This window comes from Rhipicephalus microplus, chromosome 3 (assembly GCF_043290135.1).
Source record: "Rhipicephalus microplus isolate Deutch F79 chromosome 3, USDA_Rmic, whole genome shotgun sequence".
In the NCBI taxonomy this organism is placed as follows: domain Eukaryota; kingdom Metazoa; phylum Arthropoda; class Arachnida; order Ixodida; family Ixodidae; genus Rhipicephalus; species Rhipicephalus microplus.
In genome coordinates, this window is record NC_134702.1 from 134,665,388 (window position 1) to 134,685,911 (window position 20,524).

The 20,524-nt window shown below is 45.2% G+C and overlaps 1 protein-coding gene and 1 non-coding gene across 10 annotated transcripts in view; one reads left to right on the forward strand and one right to left on the reverse strand.

Annotated features, from left to right (window-relative positions):
- LOC119171581 (cholesterol transporter ABCA5-like) overlaps positions 1–20,524 on the forward strand; it is a 113,803-nt gene that overhangs the window by 22,806 nt on the left and 70,473 nt on the right. For 4 of the 9 annotated variants that reach the window (XM_075890255.1, XM_075890256.1, XM_075890261.1 and 1 more), the window contains exon 3: positions 13,696–13,765. The exons of 4 other annotated variants lie outside the window; for them this stretch is intronic. In XM_075890255.1, the coding sequence (XP_075746370.1) occupies positions 13,696–13,765 (70 nt within the window). Of the gene's footprint in view, positions 1–10,020; positions 10,136–13,695; positions 13,766–20,524 lie in introns of those variants that run through there. One more of the 9 variants, XM_075890260.1, reaches the window with a different exon arrangement.
- TRNAE-CUC (transfer RNA glutamic acid (anticodon CUC)) lies at positions 16,778–16,849 on the reverse strand. Its single transcript has one exon. It is a non-coding gene; the product is annotated as a tRNA-Glu (tRNA).

Consider the following 20,524-nt stretch of genomic DNA (forward strand, 5'->3'; position numbering starts at 1 on the left):
CGCATGCACACACAAATGCACTGTCGGCTAGATCGCCCTTTCTCCGCCGTTGCGAAAGACGCAGTTTCCCGAAGAGCCCCACCGCAAGCATTGCCTTTGTCTGTCCGTCTGGGGACGCCGGACTGCAATCTCGGTGCCGGAATCTGATAGAGCAGTTATCCTTCGGGAATCGGAACAGCGGCATTACACGAAAGATATCTCAACCACGAACAGTGTGGCCAATTGTTGCTATTTCACTATGTGTACAATAATAATAATAATAATAATAATAATAATAATAATAATAATAATAATAATAATAATAATAATAATAATAATAATAATAATAATAATAATAATAATAATAATAATAATAATAATAATGGCGTGGAAGGCTCCTGATATTTCGGCCTTGTGGCGCCCTCCAAGGTGCACTTGCTTCGAAGAGTGCACGTCTACGTCTCTTGGCAACGCTTAGAAACGCTAACGTCCCGCTGTTAATAGGACATCAAAAAAAAAAAAAAAGTAGCGGTTGCACTGCCATACGTAACTTTGCGATGTTTCCCCTTCTTGGACGATTGGTTGTTCGTATTTATTTTTTAGGGGTGAGCGTGGATGCATTTGTGTTCCAAATGCATTCTTCTTTGTCTTTTCTCTGATTTCTGGACTTCATTTTTTTAATATCCTTCACTTCATCACTCACCTTGCACATTATCACATTTAACGTGTCGCCTGTTTGACCAGGCAACATGCTTCCCGGCTCTTTTTAATTTCTCTTCAAGGTCGTTGTCAGCTTCTCTCTCTCTCTCTTCCTTTCTTGCTTTGGGCTAGCGCCAAATTGATTTGTAGAGGCGCGAACGTAGCCTACATGCACGCGCAAGCGGAGAGAGTCTCCTTGGAAACCACTGACCTAAAATTTTAAGCATGGCGTTTTGGGCACATTTGGGACGGCACTTTAAAAACATGGGTCAGGGCAATACGCTGTTCAGGACCCTCGAATCCAAAACGTCTGCTTCTGCAGTGCGACTGTGTCTGCACGAATAGCAGCTGTTTCCCCGTAATACGTATACTGCGCGTCTTTTGTCAGGCTGGCGAAATAGCGCTGTACGATACGCACCATTTGCGACGAGTACGTCGCGTGTACCATGTGGAGTATATTTCGTAATCACGCGAAAGGCAGCAACGTCACTATAAACATACCGCGAAGAACGCCGCCGCAAACACCAGCTTCGGTATAGCTGAGTAGCTTGCGTGTATACGTGTCATAAAATCCCTTAACCCTTAATTCTTCACCGCGTTTCGTCAATCGACTGACTGCTATAGGTGAAGACTTTTTAGGGGCGAAGCCCCTTACGCTGTGGGTCGTACGTCCCGTGTCGTCGTAGTCGTTGTAGTAGCCAGTTGCATTGCATTGCGTGTCAATAGGAACGGTGTCACAGCATATCCGCGGAGTGAATGATGATGAGTGGGATGAAGCATCCGGCAGTCCGTCCATGCGTCCGTCCGAACGTCCGTCCGACCGTCCATCATTGCGTCCGTCCACTTCTCCCCATTCGTCCCCATTCTCTTCGTGGATGTGCTGTGATTTCTTGTATATGTGTGTGTGTTGTTGTCGTTAATTATTCGACATTTTCTGACGGGTGCTCTTAAAAGGGTGGAAATACGTTAATTATGTGCATTTCCAGACTCACTTCTTTTCTGTCTTTCCATGTCTGCTGGCCCGAAGGTCGCAGGTTCGACCCCTGCCGCAGCGGTCGCATTTCGATTGAGGCGAAATAAAGGTCCGTTTATTGTGTGACATGAGTGCTCGTTAAAGAACACCAGTTAAAATTTCCGGAGCCTTGCGCTATGGTGTCCCTCATAATCTTATCGTGCTTTTGGGAAGTAAAACCGGAGATGTTACATATTACTATTATCCGAATTGCTACGTGACTGGCATATTACACGTGGTATATTTACCCGCTCGGAAAACTTCCTTATTGTTCCAGACTGTTCTGATAAGATTGCGCTCACTACGCAAGCACTCGGGTTTATGCTTTAACTAATGTGGTCACGGACGATAACAGCCGTATCTTCGACACTGCGTCATGTGAAAGCCGATGCGCTTCACCAGCGCTCAGATTGTCGACGAACGACGCCCATGCTCGCCGCTGTCATTGTAGTGAGTGCTGCTTATACTTTGAGTATATATTTCACTGGGTGCAAGTTCCCCGAATAAAGAGTTTGTAGTGCATGATCGTCATCATCATCATTTCGTCACCGCCGCGCCGCGCCTCTCGCGCAGCTGATGCTAGCTCGAGCTGCGCGGATTAGAACAAGCTCACGCGCCTGGCGGTTTGAACGTGGCAGCCGCTGCCGCTCGGCTTCGGCAAAATCGCCTTTAAAGTGGCGAGACAACGAAACGACTACGTTGGCCGCCGTCACGTATTCCTCGCTCGCTACAAGTTCCTTATTTACAACGTTTTGTTCTGCAAGCTTCATTGTTACAACCTCGTAACATTATACATACTCACGATGGAACATGTTCATTACCAGGTGGAACAAAGACGAAAAAAAAAACTTTAGCATTGTAAAGCTAGCGGGGCTGGTTGATCTCATACGAGCTTAACAACGTGGCCTTCTTGGCTGATGATAAACAGAGTAGAGTCGAACTCTCAGAGCTTGCAAGGAAATCCATCATCAATCGCCACGAACTCACGCGCAAATCTGGCTGTGGTAACCGTGGACATTTCTGTAGAGTCTCCTATATATACACACCAGAAGGAGCTCTGGTGCTGCAACGCATGACGCTTCAGCGACCTTGGGAATGATGGGTATATAATACACGGATTTGCCAAGTCTTCGGACTTTACATTCCTTTTGCCTGCTTTGTCACGAAACAGCTGCTTTGTCACGAAACAACATTGGGCAAATGTTTGGCACTCGCGCTTTAGCACCTTAATATTTTAGACTTACTATTTCAAGTAGGGTCACCAAGTTCAAGAGGGTTTGTTCTTTCGCTCGAAACGAAACCGAAACACAGCAATAAACGAAGCCACAAGTGTGATTCACCGCCCGCAAATAGCAAACCTGGGTACTACCCATCATTTTTATGGTCGCTGAACGATCACAGTGCCAGAGTATCCTGTAGCTAAATTTAGGAAACGCTGTGGCCCTTTCGATTGATTGATATGTGGGGTTGAACGTCCCAGAACCACCATATGATTATGAGAGACGCCGTAGTGGAGGGCTCCGGAAATTTCGACCACCTGGGGTTCTTTAACGTGCACCCAAATCTGAGCACACGGGCCTACAACATTTCCGCCTCCATCAGAAATGCAGCCACCGCAGCCGGGATTCGAGTCCGCCACCTGGGGGTCAGCAGCCGAGTGCCTTAGCCACTAGACCACCGCGGCGGGGCGGCTTGCCATTTCAAATAGGGTCACCAAGTTCAAAAGGGTTTGTTCTTTCGTTCGAAATAAAATCGAAACACAGCAATAAACGAAGCCACAAGTGTGATTCCCCACCCGCAAATAGCAAATCCGTGTACTACCCACCATTGCCATGGCCATTGAACGATCGCAGCGCCAGAGTCCCCTTTAGTTAAATTCAGGAAACTCTGTGGCCATTTCGTCACTCGTACTCGGCTCGCGGCAGGCCGGGCAAACTAGGCAAACTCGGTGCGACGGCAATGCGGACTCTTTCCGTCAGCGGGCGGAGCATGGTGATTGGCTGATCTTCGGCGCATGCGCGGCTAAGCGAGGTTAAACCGAGGTGGTGCGCAGTTCTTGTAGACGGTGGACGTTTTACCTCGAACTTTAAGAGCTCCACTCTTACAAATTTCGTTCTTTCGTGTAGCGACGGGTGCAGCTACAATTATCCTGCGCTAAATGCGGTTTCACTACTCGGAATCCTGAGGAAGTTCGTAGAGTTCCCACTAGTTTGTTTAGCGAACCATCGATGCCGCGAACGTCTGAGACAAGTATCTACGGGATTTCCCGGGCACAAGTTGAGATATTCGCAAACTCGATGTGCGACATGGGCGCTATAGTTTTGGCTGCTCTTTATCTACTTCCTCCTTGCTAAGGCAGTCAAGATGCGTGTCATCTGCAGCGTGTTCCGTCTGATTGTTTTCCCCTTCAGATGTATAGTGACAGAAAAGTCGGGCCAGGATCAATCACATGCTTGGCGAGGCCAAACAAAATTTTCACGGAATAATAGGCAGGCAGTGTTGAAGATCGCAAACTGCTGATTATTTGGGGAAGCTGTTTTTCGTATGGCTGACAAAAAATTAATTTATCTGTGCGTAACTGATACATCAAGCAATGTTGTAAGGACGTCTCGAGTCGGCTTTGGGCGCGTTTCGTCATCGCTCCACGAATTCTTCATTGCTCAAGAGTTTCGTTTTTATTTGTTTTTAGCGCCATGGCGCTAGCTTCCGCGGTCGTTGCAAGCCGATACACAATAAGCAGTGCAAAGTAGAGCTGTGCGCCGCCGCCGCCGCCCATTTTTGCGCCATTCGCGCCGCCGCCGAAGTTCCGAAAGAGACCACGTGCACGCCACCGCCGCTGCCGGGTAATATTTTTCGGCGCGCCGACACGTTTGTCTCAATTTTACCCGAGTGTGGAATCTGGGCCCAAAATACATTACTTGACCTGTCTTTCTGCGACATTAAGATTTCTGAGAGCGGCATTTGCGGTGTCGTGACTGATCTCTCGCTTTCGTGTTTCATGCGCTGTCTATGTATATAAGGCCCTAAAACAGCTTCCGAAGATACTCAGCCGAGAGTGTTATTCTGTCTTGGCGATTCTCGTTCTTTTAGCGCCCTTCGTGACGCCAGAACAGTGATTCCCGTGACTCAAATAGGACTCTAGAATAGTCCATATACGAGAAATAGGAGTTGTAAACTGTTCTCTACCCTTCTTTGCCATGCATTCGCCACCCGCCATCCCCGTTCTTCATCGTGTCTCACAGGATTATCATGCGGGATGAACTTCTAATTTCGCTGCATTTTGTGAGTTTTCGATCGCGCATGTGGAAATAAGCAGAGTGTAGCCGAGAAGCTCGAAATCCTGATAGGCTCAACGCTTAGCGCTCAAATCGCACACGTGCTTTATGAAGACATAAATGTCGAAGAGCGTGTAAGAATTGTAGTAAAGAGAGTATAGTGCAGTGTAACCGAAAACGAAACCAAAGGAAAAGGCGCCGAGTTATTTCATTCTCCGTACGGATGAATTCTTCACAGCGAAGATAACGCATCTCTCCATAACAAAGGTCACCCCACTTCGACGGTATTTGTATAGTTTTTTTTTATTCGGAGAAGAATTATATGAACAACCTCTATAGAGGCTTTCATCATCCCTGACTTGTTCCGTATGAAGTCCAAATAAGTTACTTTTGTACGCACAGTGTATGCTGTTCCCTCAGATAAAATACCACCAACGTCATAGCGAGGAACACTGCTGAAGCATAGATGAAACAAGCTGCCCATCTCTATCGCACGGAGGGCGCATGCGATAACATCACTCCGCGCGCGATGCCTCGATTGCTCTTCAACCGGAAACGAAACCCTGTTTGTCTTTTGCTGGACGAATGAGTATGAAGGCAGGCTCAGGCTTGATCCGCATCTGTGAACTTTGATGAAGGGCCAGTCAACAGGCTCCGGACTGCGCATGCAGGAAAAGCTCTCGCATCTTTCGTACGCCTGACCAACCTGGTTCAACGCGCAGTGACGTCAGCTCAGCGATCGGCGACGTTGAATAAATTACTCTTCATTGATACCTGGTTTAGGCCAATCGAATGCTGCATGTTACGTCACATCGCCGAGTTGACGTCACTGAGCGTAGGAGGAGGTTGGTCACGCACAGGAAAAATGCGCGAGCTCATCCTGCGAATTCCGGAGCCTGTTGGCTTGCCCTTTAAGGGCGTGGGGTCGAGTGCTGGCACGCGTCAGCGCGTTCGCTATTTCAGCAGACATCGGCGAACGGCTAGTTTACCCTTCTACACGCTGTGATATCACTGTACGAACCCTGCCTATTTTCCCGGAGGCAGCCGTATTCCCATGCACTGGCGTTTAAAAGTTTCGCGAAATCATATGAAAAAGAGTTAGCTGCAGCCTAAGGTTATTATAAGGCTGCAAGCTCCCATCGCATGGTGTAAAATGCGAAGTCGTCGAAGGGTTTTCCAGCCATATTACTGTTTATGTCGCCTCAAACTTAGCGCGTTATCCTCGAAGACCTGAAATCATAACTCTTCTAATCTTTCTTAAAGTTGATGACACTTCCGTACCGGACACTTTAGCCTAATCTTTTGAAGAATTTGAATGTTTTAGCGAATTTCGCAATGTAGATGTGCTCGATCCTTCTTAAGTTTTGTGGTAACGCCTATCAAGGTATGTGCTTCACAAATATTTTGAATGAAACCCCAATACACCCATGCTACCACAAAGATATAATGCATCTAACTCGTCGCATAAAGCGCGTACGTAAGAATCGTCATCTCAAGTTTAATGATGATGCTTCTTGAGGTAATGCTTTGAAATGTAAATAGAAGCAAAAATCAAGAGGCTAAGAACTACTACTTTAGCAATCCATGTGCTACTGTTACTAAAAATAATTCATCCAGGTTTTAAAGGTTGATTAGCCTTGCCTATAGTCTCTGCCCTCATTGTTTATTCTTAATGGCCAATCCTCTTAAAATTCGGAAGCTATAGTAAATGCCTTTATTAATTACTTCAAATCTATTTGTCTTTTCTACCGATAACGGCGTCACTCCTTCACTTCCCGCGTGCATCGAACTACCTGCTCTTCCTAATCTTGAATTGAGTTCCTCCGAAGTGCATAACATAATAGTAATTTTGAAGTTACGGTATACGCTCTGGTCTAAAGGGTATGCCAAATATATTTGTAAAAAGGCACTATGTATGGCGTGCTAGTTATCTTTGTAATATTAAAAAAATAAATCTCTGCAACAGTCTTCTAACTGCGGAAATCAGCAAACGTTGTGCTTTTAAGCCCGGAAACAAGCAAAGAGAAAATTATAGGCCAATATTTTTGCTTTCTGTGCAGGCTCCACACTAAACGAGTATATAATCAACAAATACTATGTGGAATACCTAATCGCACAACTTATTTCCACGATGGCTACGCAGTTGCTTGAATTTACGCACGACATGGTTGCTTCCCTTAACGACCACAGACAGATTTATGCCATATTTATTGACTATTCTAAGAATTTTCACATAGTTTGCCGTACCAAACTTCTAGCTTCTTCACAATTTTGGTAACAGGCTGTTTGGTTGGATAGCAAATTACTTGCGATCGCGCTCGAAATTTGTTACGTTTAACCCTGCAAAGTCATCTAACGTATACATAAACATCATAAAGAGGCCAAAAGGCTCGGTGCTTCATCCTGATTTGTTTATTATTCATACCAATGACGTAGCCGAGGTTATCAGTAACATCCAAATTAAACTTGAAATGTATGCAGACGACTGCATTATCTGCAAAATCATATCTAATACTCAAAATCAATATGCACTGATTGCTGTTTTTCTTTCGGCGTTTTGTAACAGGAGTGAAATATGGAAATTTCTAGTAACTTCAAGAATACTGTAGTCACGACCTTTCAAAATGAGAAATGACCTCTTCATTTTACATATACTGATGACGGTGTACGTGTCACACAGCTTGAATATATTGGTGTAACTCTCCCAACAAATTTAAATGGCACAGTATTTCGGGACAGTACACATCTTCGAAAACATTGGTATCTCCGACACATGCTAAGCAACTAGACAAAAAGATGCGGACTGACGGCGCATAAGATTTTGGCCAAACTCCAATAAGAGTTGGTTGTTTTTTATGACCTGACCACAGACATGATATAGCTATCATACAACATTTTACAGCGCAACAGGTTAGAGACGGACAGCGCTGTTTCCCTTCTCTGTCCGTCTCTAATCCGTTGCGCTGTAAAATATTCTACGATGAACATCCACCAACTTGCCCAACTCTCTATTATGATTCAGCATCATATAGCTATGTGTCGCTATGGCCAACGCTTCTTGTATGCAATTCGAATGCGCATGTTTTATCGCTGCAGCCCCTTTCGAACAACGGTGCACTTACAATCGTGCCATCCTCCTGCATAAATAAGATGGTTTACACTGGTTCCAGTGTTCTATCACCCATATCCTTCGCTGAAGCGTCTGCACACCGTACACGGTGATTTGATTTTCTGAATATTGTGCTTGTAAAATCAATTGGGAATTGTTTTCGTTTTTTTGTTTGTTTGATTTTCTGCGGAACGTGCATTTTTGGAATTAGCTTGATCGGTGCCTGCGCAGACTCGGTTCTGAGTAATTGGAAAAAAAAAAAAGACTTGCGTGAACATGTATTTTGTTGAATTGTATCTCTGAAGGTGATAAACATCTGTATTTACACCTGTGTCTCGAAGCCTGAAGGAGCAATATTTGCAATTAAATGACATTAAGACATGCTGCGGTCACTCTAAGCGATTTACCTTCTCGGGGAAACAGATTTTTTTTTTTTCAAAATTGAAGGAACAAGTTGGGTTGGTATTCCTACCAACACTTGAATCGTGCTTTACCCCCCCCCCCCCCCCCCGCAACTCTTACCCGCGCTACGCCGCGGACGAAGTTTAAAACACCGGCGCACAGGTCTAGTGCGAAAAAGAGCCAACAGTATATAGTCTAAGACGCTATTCTCATCCCGCTTTAGTTCCAAAAGCTCAGCGGCTCAGCCCAACTGTACCCTCTCCACTTCTGAGCGCTCGTCGACTTATCTCGGTGTCAGTCGATAGTAAATTGTGTCAGAGCGGACAGCACAACTTGTCTTCCATGAAATAAAACTTCATTTCGAATAAACAGGAACGGTGTTTTAAAGGGCTGTTCAGAGAATGTTGCTTGTTTTCATCCGCATTTGTGTTAGACTCTGAGGAAATATTGAATTGAGGTAGAGTAGAACAAAAGCAGGACATTTGACTGAGTGGCACGTCATTTAGCCCCAGCTTCCGGAGATATGCCTTCAGTAATGAGGGCTTTTCGAGAAGACGCCGATAGTAGAGTATACCAAGTACTCCAAATCTTTATCCGTGCACCTAATAGAAACACCATGCCCACAGCGTCTCATCAAGTGTGAGGCTCACGGGACGGCTTCATGCTCTCCCTTAGTAGAGTATACCCAGTGCTCTAAATCGTTACCCACTTTTTTTAAGCACAGCCGTCTAGAATATTCAGAACGCGCATTGCCTCACATGTGTACGAACATCTAAAAATTTATAGATGCACGTACTTGTGACGCTTTCATATAATTAATGTACGAAGAAAACGTGCTACTGTCGCATGCTGTTTGGTGATGATGGTTATTGACATCTATACCGAACCGCCATATGTGCAGTGTGGCAGGCCCAAGACTATGTCGGCAATCCCAGACATCGTATCAGAGGAAGAGAGACTCAGTAACTAAAAGAACAGAGCTGAGAGATCGCCTGAGCAACTCGACATGCGCTGGTGGTGCAAGTGAAGAAAAAGAATGGTGGAAATAAGTGTATACGTAGACAAAAACGGGCGCGCACGTGCAAGATAAAATAATAGTAAAATGAGACATTCAGTGCAGTAGCATATAAATCGGCCGCAGAGGTTCTCCTCTCCTGACACGCCATGTGTCTTGTTCGTAAAATTAAGAGGAGGCTTGGGCATCGTCCGGTGCTCGGGCCGTACGCGCCACACATACCTGCTCGTTGGAAAAGGACTGGTGTACATTGGTCGAAAGTGTTTAATGCACTGACAAGGAAGGCGAAGAAGAAGACGTGACGTAAACGAACACGTCGCTCGTTATCATCATCATCATCGGCCGCGCTGTGTCTACACCGGCGTCGGAAGAAGAAAGCCGAGGAGCGTCGCGTGCGCTCGAGCCAGTGCAGCGAAGCAGGCTCGGACTGGGCAGCCTCCGAACCGCAAGAGCCCGGGCTCCAGCGGTCTACGCCATCCGCACCCTGTGAAGCCGCGAGAGAGGCGCCCGTCAGCGACGATCACGTTGCGTCCGCCGCCCAGGCGCCATGGCGGCCGCCCTCTTCTGAGTCGGCAGCCGCGCCAGCAGCAGTAGGGAGAGCGCGCAACCGTCGACGACCCAAGACCCGGCGGCGACCGGGCAAGGTGAGAGGCACTACCACGGCTTGCCGTATAGTGCGGGAACGTATAGGTGGCATTGTTTGTGGACCACCCAGCGATGCTTTTGAAGAAAGCGGGCCGCGTGGCTCTTTCTTTCAAGGCCTATGGCACCGCGTCTTCCGCGTTAGGGCCCGAGCCCCTCTTGAAAACGAGAACGTGAATGTCGTCAGCACTGATTGCACTTACATGCATGCTTCTAGAACAGGTTTTCTGCGCGAAAACAGGCGGAGAACGTGTTTCCGCAAAATCGGGTGGCCCGTAGCTCAGGCAGTGTAGCGCGAAGAATCACAGGGACAATGAAAGCAAGATGGGACACAGTGCTACGGCAAGCCACTGCTGAGATCCATGTTTGGTTATCAGTCTCTCATTTTGAATCAGGTGGCCGCATTCCTATAGGTGACTTGTATAGTTGAAGGTCTGTCTACCGCCACTGACGGATTCTTCAGAGCGAAATAGCGCTGTTATGTGAACGCCGTCGCTGAAGACCCGTGAAAATCCTTTTAAAAGTATTGTACCTAAATGTAAAGTGGCTTTTAGAAGTGGAACAAAGTGAACACGAAGTACTTGCGCAGAGTTGCCAGTAAAGGTCAGAATCGTCACGGTAACGTAACTCTGCGATCGGTAAACTCAACAGACATCGGTAAACTCAACAGTTGCAGGTGCAAGCTAAAGCTGCGATTGTAAGGGTGACAGTTGCGTATCTGTCAAACTTACCCGTGTCATCTGGCTGGCCGTTAGAAGCATGAGAAATTTTTGCGCCGGTGAGCTGCTAGCTGTCAGGCCAAATTTGGTGCAGAGCCACGTATTGTCTTGCACAGTATATACCAACACTCACTGTAACGTGTACGCCATTTCACGGTGATTCTATATTTCCTGTCAACGCCGTCCTGATTTTGTTGGAAATACCGTGACTGCCTTGCAGTTATGCTTGACATGCTTTCATCAATGACCGAGTTATAGCCCACGGAGTTATCCATTTCAGCACCATTATGAAATATGGTGCTTCGGTTCGCTCTTATATAGCAAAGGGCAAATATGAGTAAGTGCATCGCGCATGTGTGAGATCGCCCCTATGTGATCTTGATAACTCGTGGTTCGGACATTGACTTCAACGTGATAGCTGATACGAGCTCCATGAATCTGTCGACTTAATCCCTTATTTCATACAGTAAACTTTGCCTACCTATATCTTGACTGCTCCGATTCATAATTGGGGAACTTAACGCGACTATTACGCCACGGTCGATATGATAATCAGTGGGTGCTCCGAAGGCTAGATAGACCTCAGCTTATGGTAGACTTCAGCGCTCACACTGTCGTCTGTTTTTTTCTCCCTATTGACTTCATATATAGTACCTTTCTACGCGCTCAAACTGAGCTTTGCTGAAGTAATATCGTTTCATCATGCACCAACTCGTCCAGTTAGCAGTACTTGTCAGCTTATGGTACCTTCCGTTTTTTAAATGAGACGGCACTGGTATTCGCTCTGCGATTTGTCTATGAGGTATTTCATAAACATGGAAAGGCTGCTTTTGATTTATGGAGAAGCCGTGAAACAGGGCAACACATTTACCATATGAGTTCATATATATATATATATATATATATATATATATATATATATATATATATATATATATATATATATATATATATATATATATATATATATATATATATATATATATATATATATATATATATATATATATATATATATATATATATATACATATACACTAGGTACGCTTAATCTTATTCAATGTATGATTACGTCTCATATTTATTTATTTTATTGCCTGATACTACGAATTACCATATGTAACCCTCCACCCGAACAGCGGCATACAACGTTTCTGAATTCAAAGAGGACAATATGAGCTAATGTGCTCGCACGGCGTTGCGTACGTGTATAAACAATATTACTGATGGGTTGAAGTGCCACCATATTTGGCTCTTAACTGCTGCTTTGTCTCCAACAATTCATCATGGCGCATGCATATACGCATCAAAATAGTTTAACGCTCAGGATTTCAGGACAACTGTACGTAGCGCCGTCTCTCGGCGGCAGCAACGGCGTCCTGTCATAACTGAATGGGCGAGAAAAAAAATCTATATGACGAGAAAAGCTGAACTAACCCGAGCATTCTGGGAAAAAGAAATACAGTATTCCACTACAAAGTGTGTTGCTTCCCAAGACAATTGACCATCACCCATTGGAAGCACATAGGGACATAGGGCCCTTGTGCGACACAAATTTTACCAGAATGTTCCACTGCGTGTATGCTTCATATAATTGGGAGCCGCTTTAGGTATAACTAGATATGCTGGTCAGATAGAATTTTTTCTCGCCTATTTCCCGTTCAGTTATGGCAGGACGCTGTTTCTGTCACCGAGAGATGGCGCCACGCACAGTTGTCCCCTTTCTACCCCAAAGCATTGTCCCCAAATGCTGATCACTACTATAGGTGAACTTCACGTTGCGAAGCCTTACTATATTTCGTCGTGGCCTACAAAAATAAAAAAGCCATTCTTTCGACGGCTCAAGGTGGCCGCAGTCATGTGCCATTGCGTTATGATAGCAGGAGGGTGTGCAATGATGATGATTTGTGGGGTTTAACGTCCCGAAACCACCATATGATTATGAGAGACGCCGTAGTGGAGGGCTCCGGAAATTTTGACCACCTGGGGTTCTTTAACGTGCACCCAAATCTGTGGGTGTGCAATACTTTTGTTGTGTGACGTAAACAAGTTTTTTAAATTTAAAGTGTAAATTAACCTTCCGCAGAAAAATGACAGTAGAAAAATGACAGTTTATAAGAAGAGGTAAATTGTGCAAAGCACGGGGTGACAATCAGCAGCATTTGTGTGACTTCCGCACTGCCTATATGTGATGAAACTAAGTTTCGTATGTAGATTGTTAGAAGGAAAGCCTCACAATTTTATGAAGTAATTAAGACTTGCGAGTAACATGTCAGGCTATGCAATAAGATACATGTATACTTAACGTATCTGCAGCTATATCGTGAGTGCATAAAAGTTCTATAAAGCGCTGTGTATCTTGGAGTAAGTGTACATGCAAATTAGGCGCATCGCCAGATCCGTGCAGTACGTATCATCTATCTTTTTTCATCGCATTGCCTCCAAGAAAGTTAATGTAATGCACTGCAAAAGGGATATTTGGGCGTGTTGTTACTTCATCTTACATCAAAAACCATAGCGTAACACGGAACAATGCAATAAAGCATCAGTTGAAAGTGAGCGCTCGTCCTGTCTGCTTGCGCTATTGTTTCCGATGTAATGCACTGCACCGTCATCATCCATGAAAGGCGATTTACGTTCCAAGAGCCCAGCCTCGCGACATTCGCAGGGAAAATTTCCTGAATCGTTGGGTTTTACGGTTCAGTTCACCACTTCCCCTAGACAACAACACGTTTTTTGCCAGAAATAAACTTCGACTTCATAAGATACGAAAATATGTAGTAACAGTGCTTCTAGATATAAACTGCTCCATAACGTGCTTCACCGCACCCGCGAACCCGCAGGACTCTCTGCCGCCAAAAGGCCTGCCACACTGAACTACCAGACACGTGGAACCTGCGAGGCAACCCTGAAGTGAGTGGAATATGTATGCACTGCTCCAGCATGCGCGGCTATAGATACATGAGCGTGTATACGTAGGCCTCGCTAGTACGACGTCTTATGCGGGATTTTTCAAGGTTTTGATGCTCCACTGTCGCAGACAATACCTGAAAATGTGCATAACACATACATACATACATACATACATACATACATACATACATACATACATACATACATACATACATACATACATACATACATACATACATACATACATACATACATACATACATACATACATACATACATACATACATACATACATACATACATACATACATACATACATGCATACATACATACATACGAACGTGCGTGCGTGCGTATGTACGTACGTACGTATATACGCACACAGCCCCGATAATGAGGCCTACATGTGGCACCCCTGAGATAAATGAACATATCTTGTGCATATGCCCATGATATATCGCGCAAAGAAACCGATGGACACCAGGTTGATGAAATGTACCAAGCACGAGGTTTCTGAAAAAGTTCTGTTGGGACCACCACCTCGTCATGAGTGTGACATTCTGAAAGCACTGACCAAGTTTTTCGAAAGACAGAACTCGACAAGTGCCTATAACTAAATCCAAGGTTTTGCGTCATCACCACCATCAACACCTTCTCTCTCTCCTTTCTTTTACAACCAACTTCCTAACGCTGTGTAGCTGGCTAGAAAGTGTATTCAGGCCGACCTCTCAGTCTTTCTGCCACAATAAAGATTCCTCTCTCTCTCTACATACATTGTTGCAAGAAAACAGATATTTATTAATTTAACACAGCGCTGGACTACGCGGACACAAGAGAAGGGAGAAACCGCAGCGCGTTAAAATATGTTCAAGTACTGTCACCAACTGGTCCAGCTTTCAGTCCTTCTATGATATCTGGGGCTTTACGTCCCAAAAGCACGATACGATTATACGAGGGACGCCGTTATGGAGGCCTCCGGAAATTTCGACCATCTGGTGTTCTTGAACGTGCACTGGCATCAAACTGTACACTGGCCTCTACCATTCGCCTCTACCTACCGATCGCCTCTACGCCTCTACCTACACTGGCCTCTACGATTCGCCTCTACCTACCGATCGCCTCTATACGCCTCTACCTACACTCGCTTCTATGATTCACCTCTACCTGCTGATCGCCTCTACGCCTCTACCTACCGATCGCCTCTATACGCCTCTACCTACACTCGCTTCTACGATTCACCTCTACCTGCTGATCGCCTCTACGCCTCTACCTACACTGGCCTCTACGATTCGCATCTACCTGCCGATCGACCCGCAGGAGACAAGTTTGATCCCGAGATCGAACCCGTCTCTTGCGGGTCAGCAGCCGAGCATCGTAACCACTACGCCACCGCGGTGGACGATAATAGACTTCTGGCTAGTTGGTTGGTAACGATCAATGAAACCATAGCTCTTAATAGGCAGAGACTAAAGAGGAGGAAAAGGCGTGTGCTACGCACATTTAAATTGTTATTTGGGAAACATGTTGCGATTATACAGCAATTGAAATAACCAGCAAAAAACCGCGTCAAAAACCGCGTCCTCTTCTATGGGCCCCTGTCTCAAGTGCCGTGGCTTCATCGAGCACGTGTTTCTGCGATGCCGTGCATAACTTTAGGCCGTACAACACCATGAGGCGTCTCCCCCGAGCTCCAAGTGGACCGGGAACTGTTTAGTACTATTATGCGCCAACACACGTCATCGTAAGCGAGGCCGACTCGGAATCCTCGTCTCACCCTCTCTGGGCAGCTTATCGGTTGATGCTACGGCGTAACGTAGTCATCGCTGAAAAGAAAAAAAAATAGCGCTGGTATTCAGCCTTGGGGACACATGGGCAGAAACGGATTGTGATACGCAGTATCAGAATATGTATAGATAACGGGAGGCCTCGAACGTTGGAGCGGTCGGAGAAAACCGCCGCCCGCAAATCGCTTGACTCTGACGAGCGAGTATCAAACGTTATCGTGGTGTTCCCCGTAAACTTTCGTCGCGGCGTTTCTTCTCTTCGGAGTATGTCTGAGTCACCTGAATGAGTTGCGACGAAAGTGTGCCAACGTGTCTTACCAGAGGCGAAAAAAAAAGTCGTGTAAAAGGCGTGTAAAAAAGAACAAAACAGCCACATCTGGTCCTTTCACGGATAGTGATGAATCAGTGAAGCTAGTGATGTGACATGGGGTTCAACGAAGTGGGTTGGATGAAATGCTACGAAGAATGAAGTGGGAATGAATTGGGTGAAGTGGTGAATTGTGGGAGTAGTGGTGAAAGTGGTGGGAGGCGTGTAACATATCCACAGTGGTATTTAATCGTTTTCGGTGGGTAAACCCCACCGCAATTTACGATCTACGATGTTCCCCGGGCATGAAAAACCTCGACCAAAAACGGCTTAGCTGTTAAAAAGAGTCATGATGCTGCGCTGTTCCTTCGTGTGTTCGGACGTCGAAGTGTTTAGATACCCACCCTTGATAGTGTCGTGGCTTTGGTGATAGTGTCGTGGCTTTGGTAGCGTTCTGAGTGACGTCATGTATACTCCGGCGTGCGACCTTTGTTTGATAATCAACGTTTTATTTAGGCAATACGCCGCTGAAACTTTTGCGTGCCATGCAGCAATGCAGTAACTCGAAGCATATTCCCATAATAAGCTTGTTTTGATACAACGCACGTGCTTCCAATTTTGCGTTAATTAGACTCGGTGGTTGATCATATTAAGACACATTTTTCCCCAGCTTATGACTGCATTGGAAACCGGCGTGCGTTAAGATGAAGGTGAAAATGCGTTTCTCACAAATCGTAGCACACCCGACCTTGTACAGAGCTTGACGGGGATCGCAGAAGGAAAACAAACGCTGATAGAGACGAACACTCGTTCCCTCCGAATGTTAAGGCATTTTAATGGCCGCTTCACAATTCACGCAGTCAACACTAACATATCTAAAACTGATACACCAAATCACAAAAAATGGTAAGTAAAAAAAAATTCCGACACCGGGAATCGAACCCGGGCCTCCTGGGTGAGAGCCAGGTATCCTAGCCACTAGACCATGCCGGAGACGAGGTTGCCTTGTCAAACTGTTCGTGCCTGTGCGAGAACAAGTTTCTCGCGCGCCCTGTTCTGAATAGTAGTTCAGAAATATGGATATGGACATGAAGTCCCCCCGAAATATGGACATGAAGTCCTCCGTATTCGAAGGCGCTGCAAACGTTGGCTATCTTGTGTTCTTTAACGTGCATCACAGCCCATCGCGAGTGCCAAGCATTGCGCCTCCATAGAACCACGATCACCGCGGCGGGCATCGAACACGCTACCTCCGCGGCAGCAGCCGTGCACCGCAAACACCATCACCGTACCGTACTCTAGCTTGACGCGGCCAGTAATTCCTGCTCGCTGATCGTGTACTAAAGTGTAATAATTTGTAAACACACTCGATTCCAGAGGGACCATTTCTTTTTTTTTTTTTTGAGTATTTTTCTCTGTGTTGGGAATGCATCAGTATAGCCATGCTGACAGAGGAATCCACGAAAGCTTCGAAGTGATTTTTTTTTTTCGTTTTGATCAACAGTGCCAGTCCACATTAAAGAACTGCAGATAGTCGAAATAAGTGGAGCCCTTCTCTACTAGTTTTCTCATAACCATCGTGGTTTGGGCCCCAGCGTGAAACCCCAGATATCGTTATGGGGCGCCATTCCAGCTCATTATGGGCACCTGATGAGAAAAACATTCGTCCGATCCTCGAGAAAATTTTAGAAAGAAGCAGCCACGCTAAGCTGACACGGTGAATATTTGGGTAAAGTTTTTCTAGCTAACTACACTTTCATTGATCTCTACAATTTAAATGTACACGTGCGCGTTTATGAAGACGATCTCGCAAGTACCGTTGCTGTCAGTTGTTATCGAGGAAAAACACTTGTATCTATACATTTGGCTGCGTAATTAAGTCGAGATACTAAGCACCTTCTCTTTACTTGTAATGACTGATTCAATAAGCTAATCGGTTTGTCATTAACGGTTACTTCAAGTCCTCATTCGTAATGAACATACAAAAGGGAGCTTTATTTTACATGTAACTTGGACATGAACAAGGAAACCAAATTAAAAAAGTACAAATTGCACGGACCCCTTAAAAACCGATTCATCTCTGCGTATTTGCATGCACACAAATAAATGAATATTAAACTGGATAAATTTTTTTAACATTGCGGTGGGGCAGGAGCACCGCTGCGTTGTGTTATCACGGAACCTTCACTCATTTGAAACAAGCGCGCATTCTCGTACATCGTCAAATATCGCGAGATTCCTGAGAAACGAAAATATTGATCATTCCATGCTGGTCTCCCATCTTTTTTCTAACTTAACAAAATACAACCCTGTTCTGCCGCGGTGGTCTAGTGGCTAAGGTACTCGGCTGCTGACCCGCAGGTCGCGGGATGGAATCCCGGCTGTGGCGGCTGCATTTCCGATGGAGACGGAAATGCTGTAGGCCCGTGTGCTGAGCTTTGGGTGCACGTTAAAGAACCCCAGGTGGTCGAAATTTCCAGAGCCCCTCCACTACGGCGTCTCTCATTATCATATGGTGGTTTCGGGACGTTAAACCCCACATATCAATCAAATCAAATCACGAACGCGCGAAGCACGTCCAGATAAAAAAAATGCATTCCCTTTATCTAACACTAAAGATTGCGCAAAACACCCAGGTCGCGGGATGGAATCCCGGCTGTGGCGGCTGCATTTCCGATGGAGACGGAAGTGCTGTAGGCCCGTGTGCTGAGATTTGGGTGCACGTTAAAGAACCTCAGGTGGTCGAAATTTCCAGAGCCCCTCCACTACGGCGTCTCTCATTATCATATGGTGGTTTCGGGACGTTAAACCCCACATATCAATCAAATCAAATCACGAACGCGCGAAGCACGTCCAGATAAAAAAATGCATTCCCTTTATCTAACACCAAAGATTGCGCAAACGAAAGGTTTGCGAGAGAGTACCCTTCTCCCAAACCCTGCTTTCTTCAGGAACTTTCTTTTTCCGCCACGGTGGATCAGTGGCTCGGCTGCTGACCCGCAGGTCGCGGGATCGAATCCCAGCTGTGGCGACTCCATTTCCGATGGAGGCGGAAATGTTGTTGGCCCGTGTACTCAGATTTGGGTGCACGTTTAAGAACACCAGGTGGTCGTAATTTTCGGAGACCTACAATACGGCGTCTCTCATAATCATATCGTGGTTTCGGGACGTTGAGCCCCCAGATACTACCATTAAGCAGAAACTTTCTGGCTGGTTTTGCAAAAACCCCGAAACCAGCCCACTTTTGACCAAGTAATGTGGTCATCTCAAGGAGTCAGCAGTTGACGTACTCACGTTACGTCATTGATAGCATCATTGAAGATGCCTTCATATGACGTCGTTCTTTTGCATTCTGTATTCCTTCCACTTTCGAGTTCATTCGCGTTCGCAACATCGCCGGACGCCGTGTTTCCTTAAAGGACACTGAAGAGAAACAATGGTTTTGTTTATATTGATAAAGTACACTCTGAAATATCCAATATCATAATTTTTACTACAATAAGCTCATTATTAGCGGAGAAAATCACGGTTGGTTTCATCCTTGAATTCAGCGCCTATATCTTTCCGCGCGTGTTTAGTGAAAGATTTCTATATGTATTTTTCGTATTTCCGCGACATTGGCTCACATGAATTTTTTTTTAAAACTTCGTATGCATGGTGTGAGGCACCCAAAGATGATAATGCACTTTTATTGATTATAAGCGTTTTAGGAGGATGTACACGCCTTGAAAATTTATGACGTCACGGTGTTTAGTGTGGCAATATTCAGGTGAGGTCTCCACCCACATTTTCTATTCGCGCGTTTTTTCGCTTACCATGCAAGCGTCATGCCTGAGTGGTGTTTCCGGGATGGTGAAACTGAACATTACGAACACTCAGAAAATCGTTTTGTTTTTCAGGGTCCCTGTTTTCGCCTTATGAGGTATAACGCATTGCCATAACAATGCAGCTGACTTTCACGAACGATGTTTTTGCGGTAGGAGACGCTGCGATGAACGTAAGCCTCAATTGCTATATAAGAAGTCAGCGGCGTCTGTGTGACCAGATCGGCAGTTGAGAAGAGCGTTCGCTTTTGTACTTTAGCGGTCCCACGTTTGGAACCTTGCGCCTTCATCAAGGTGTTTTGGCTGCTGTCCAGATGATGACACACAGTGCCTCGGGGAGCTGTTGTTTTGAGGGTGCGGGAGTTATTTCCAGCTGAAAGGCATCGAGAGACGTCAGCGTGCACCGTTCTAATGCACTTGAATCGGATAATATATATATATATATATATATATATATATATATATATATATATATATATATATATATATATATATATATATATATATATATATATATATATTATCCGATTCAAGTGCATGAATAAAGTGCATATATATATATATATATATATATATATATATATATATATATATATATATATATATATATATATATATATATATATGTGTGTGTGTGTGTGTGTGTGTGTGTGTGTGTGTGTGTGTGTGTGTGTGTGTGTGTGTAATATGCGAGAGCGCATTTCAGCGTTCCCCGCCCACGAGTTCGTGAACAATGACCGGCGAGTGGTGAGCAGTAGATGCCCTATCTCGCACCATGCTTACTCGCATGCAAAATGCGCTGGTCAGTATTGGCTGTCATATTGGATAATGTTGACTAGGCATG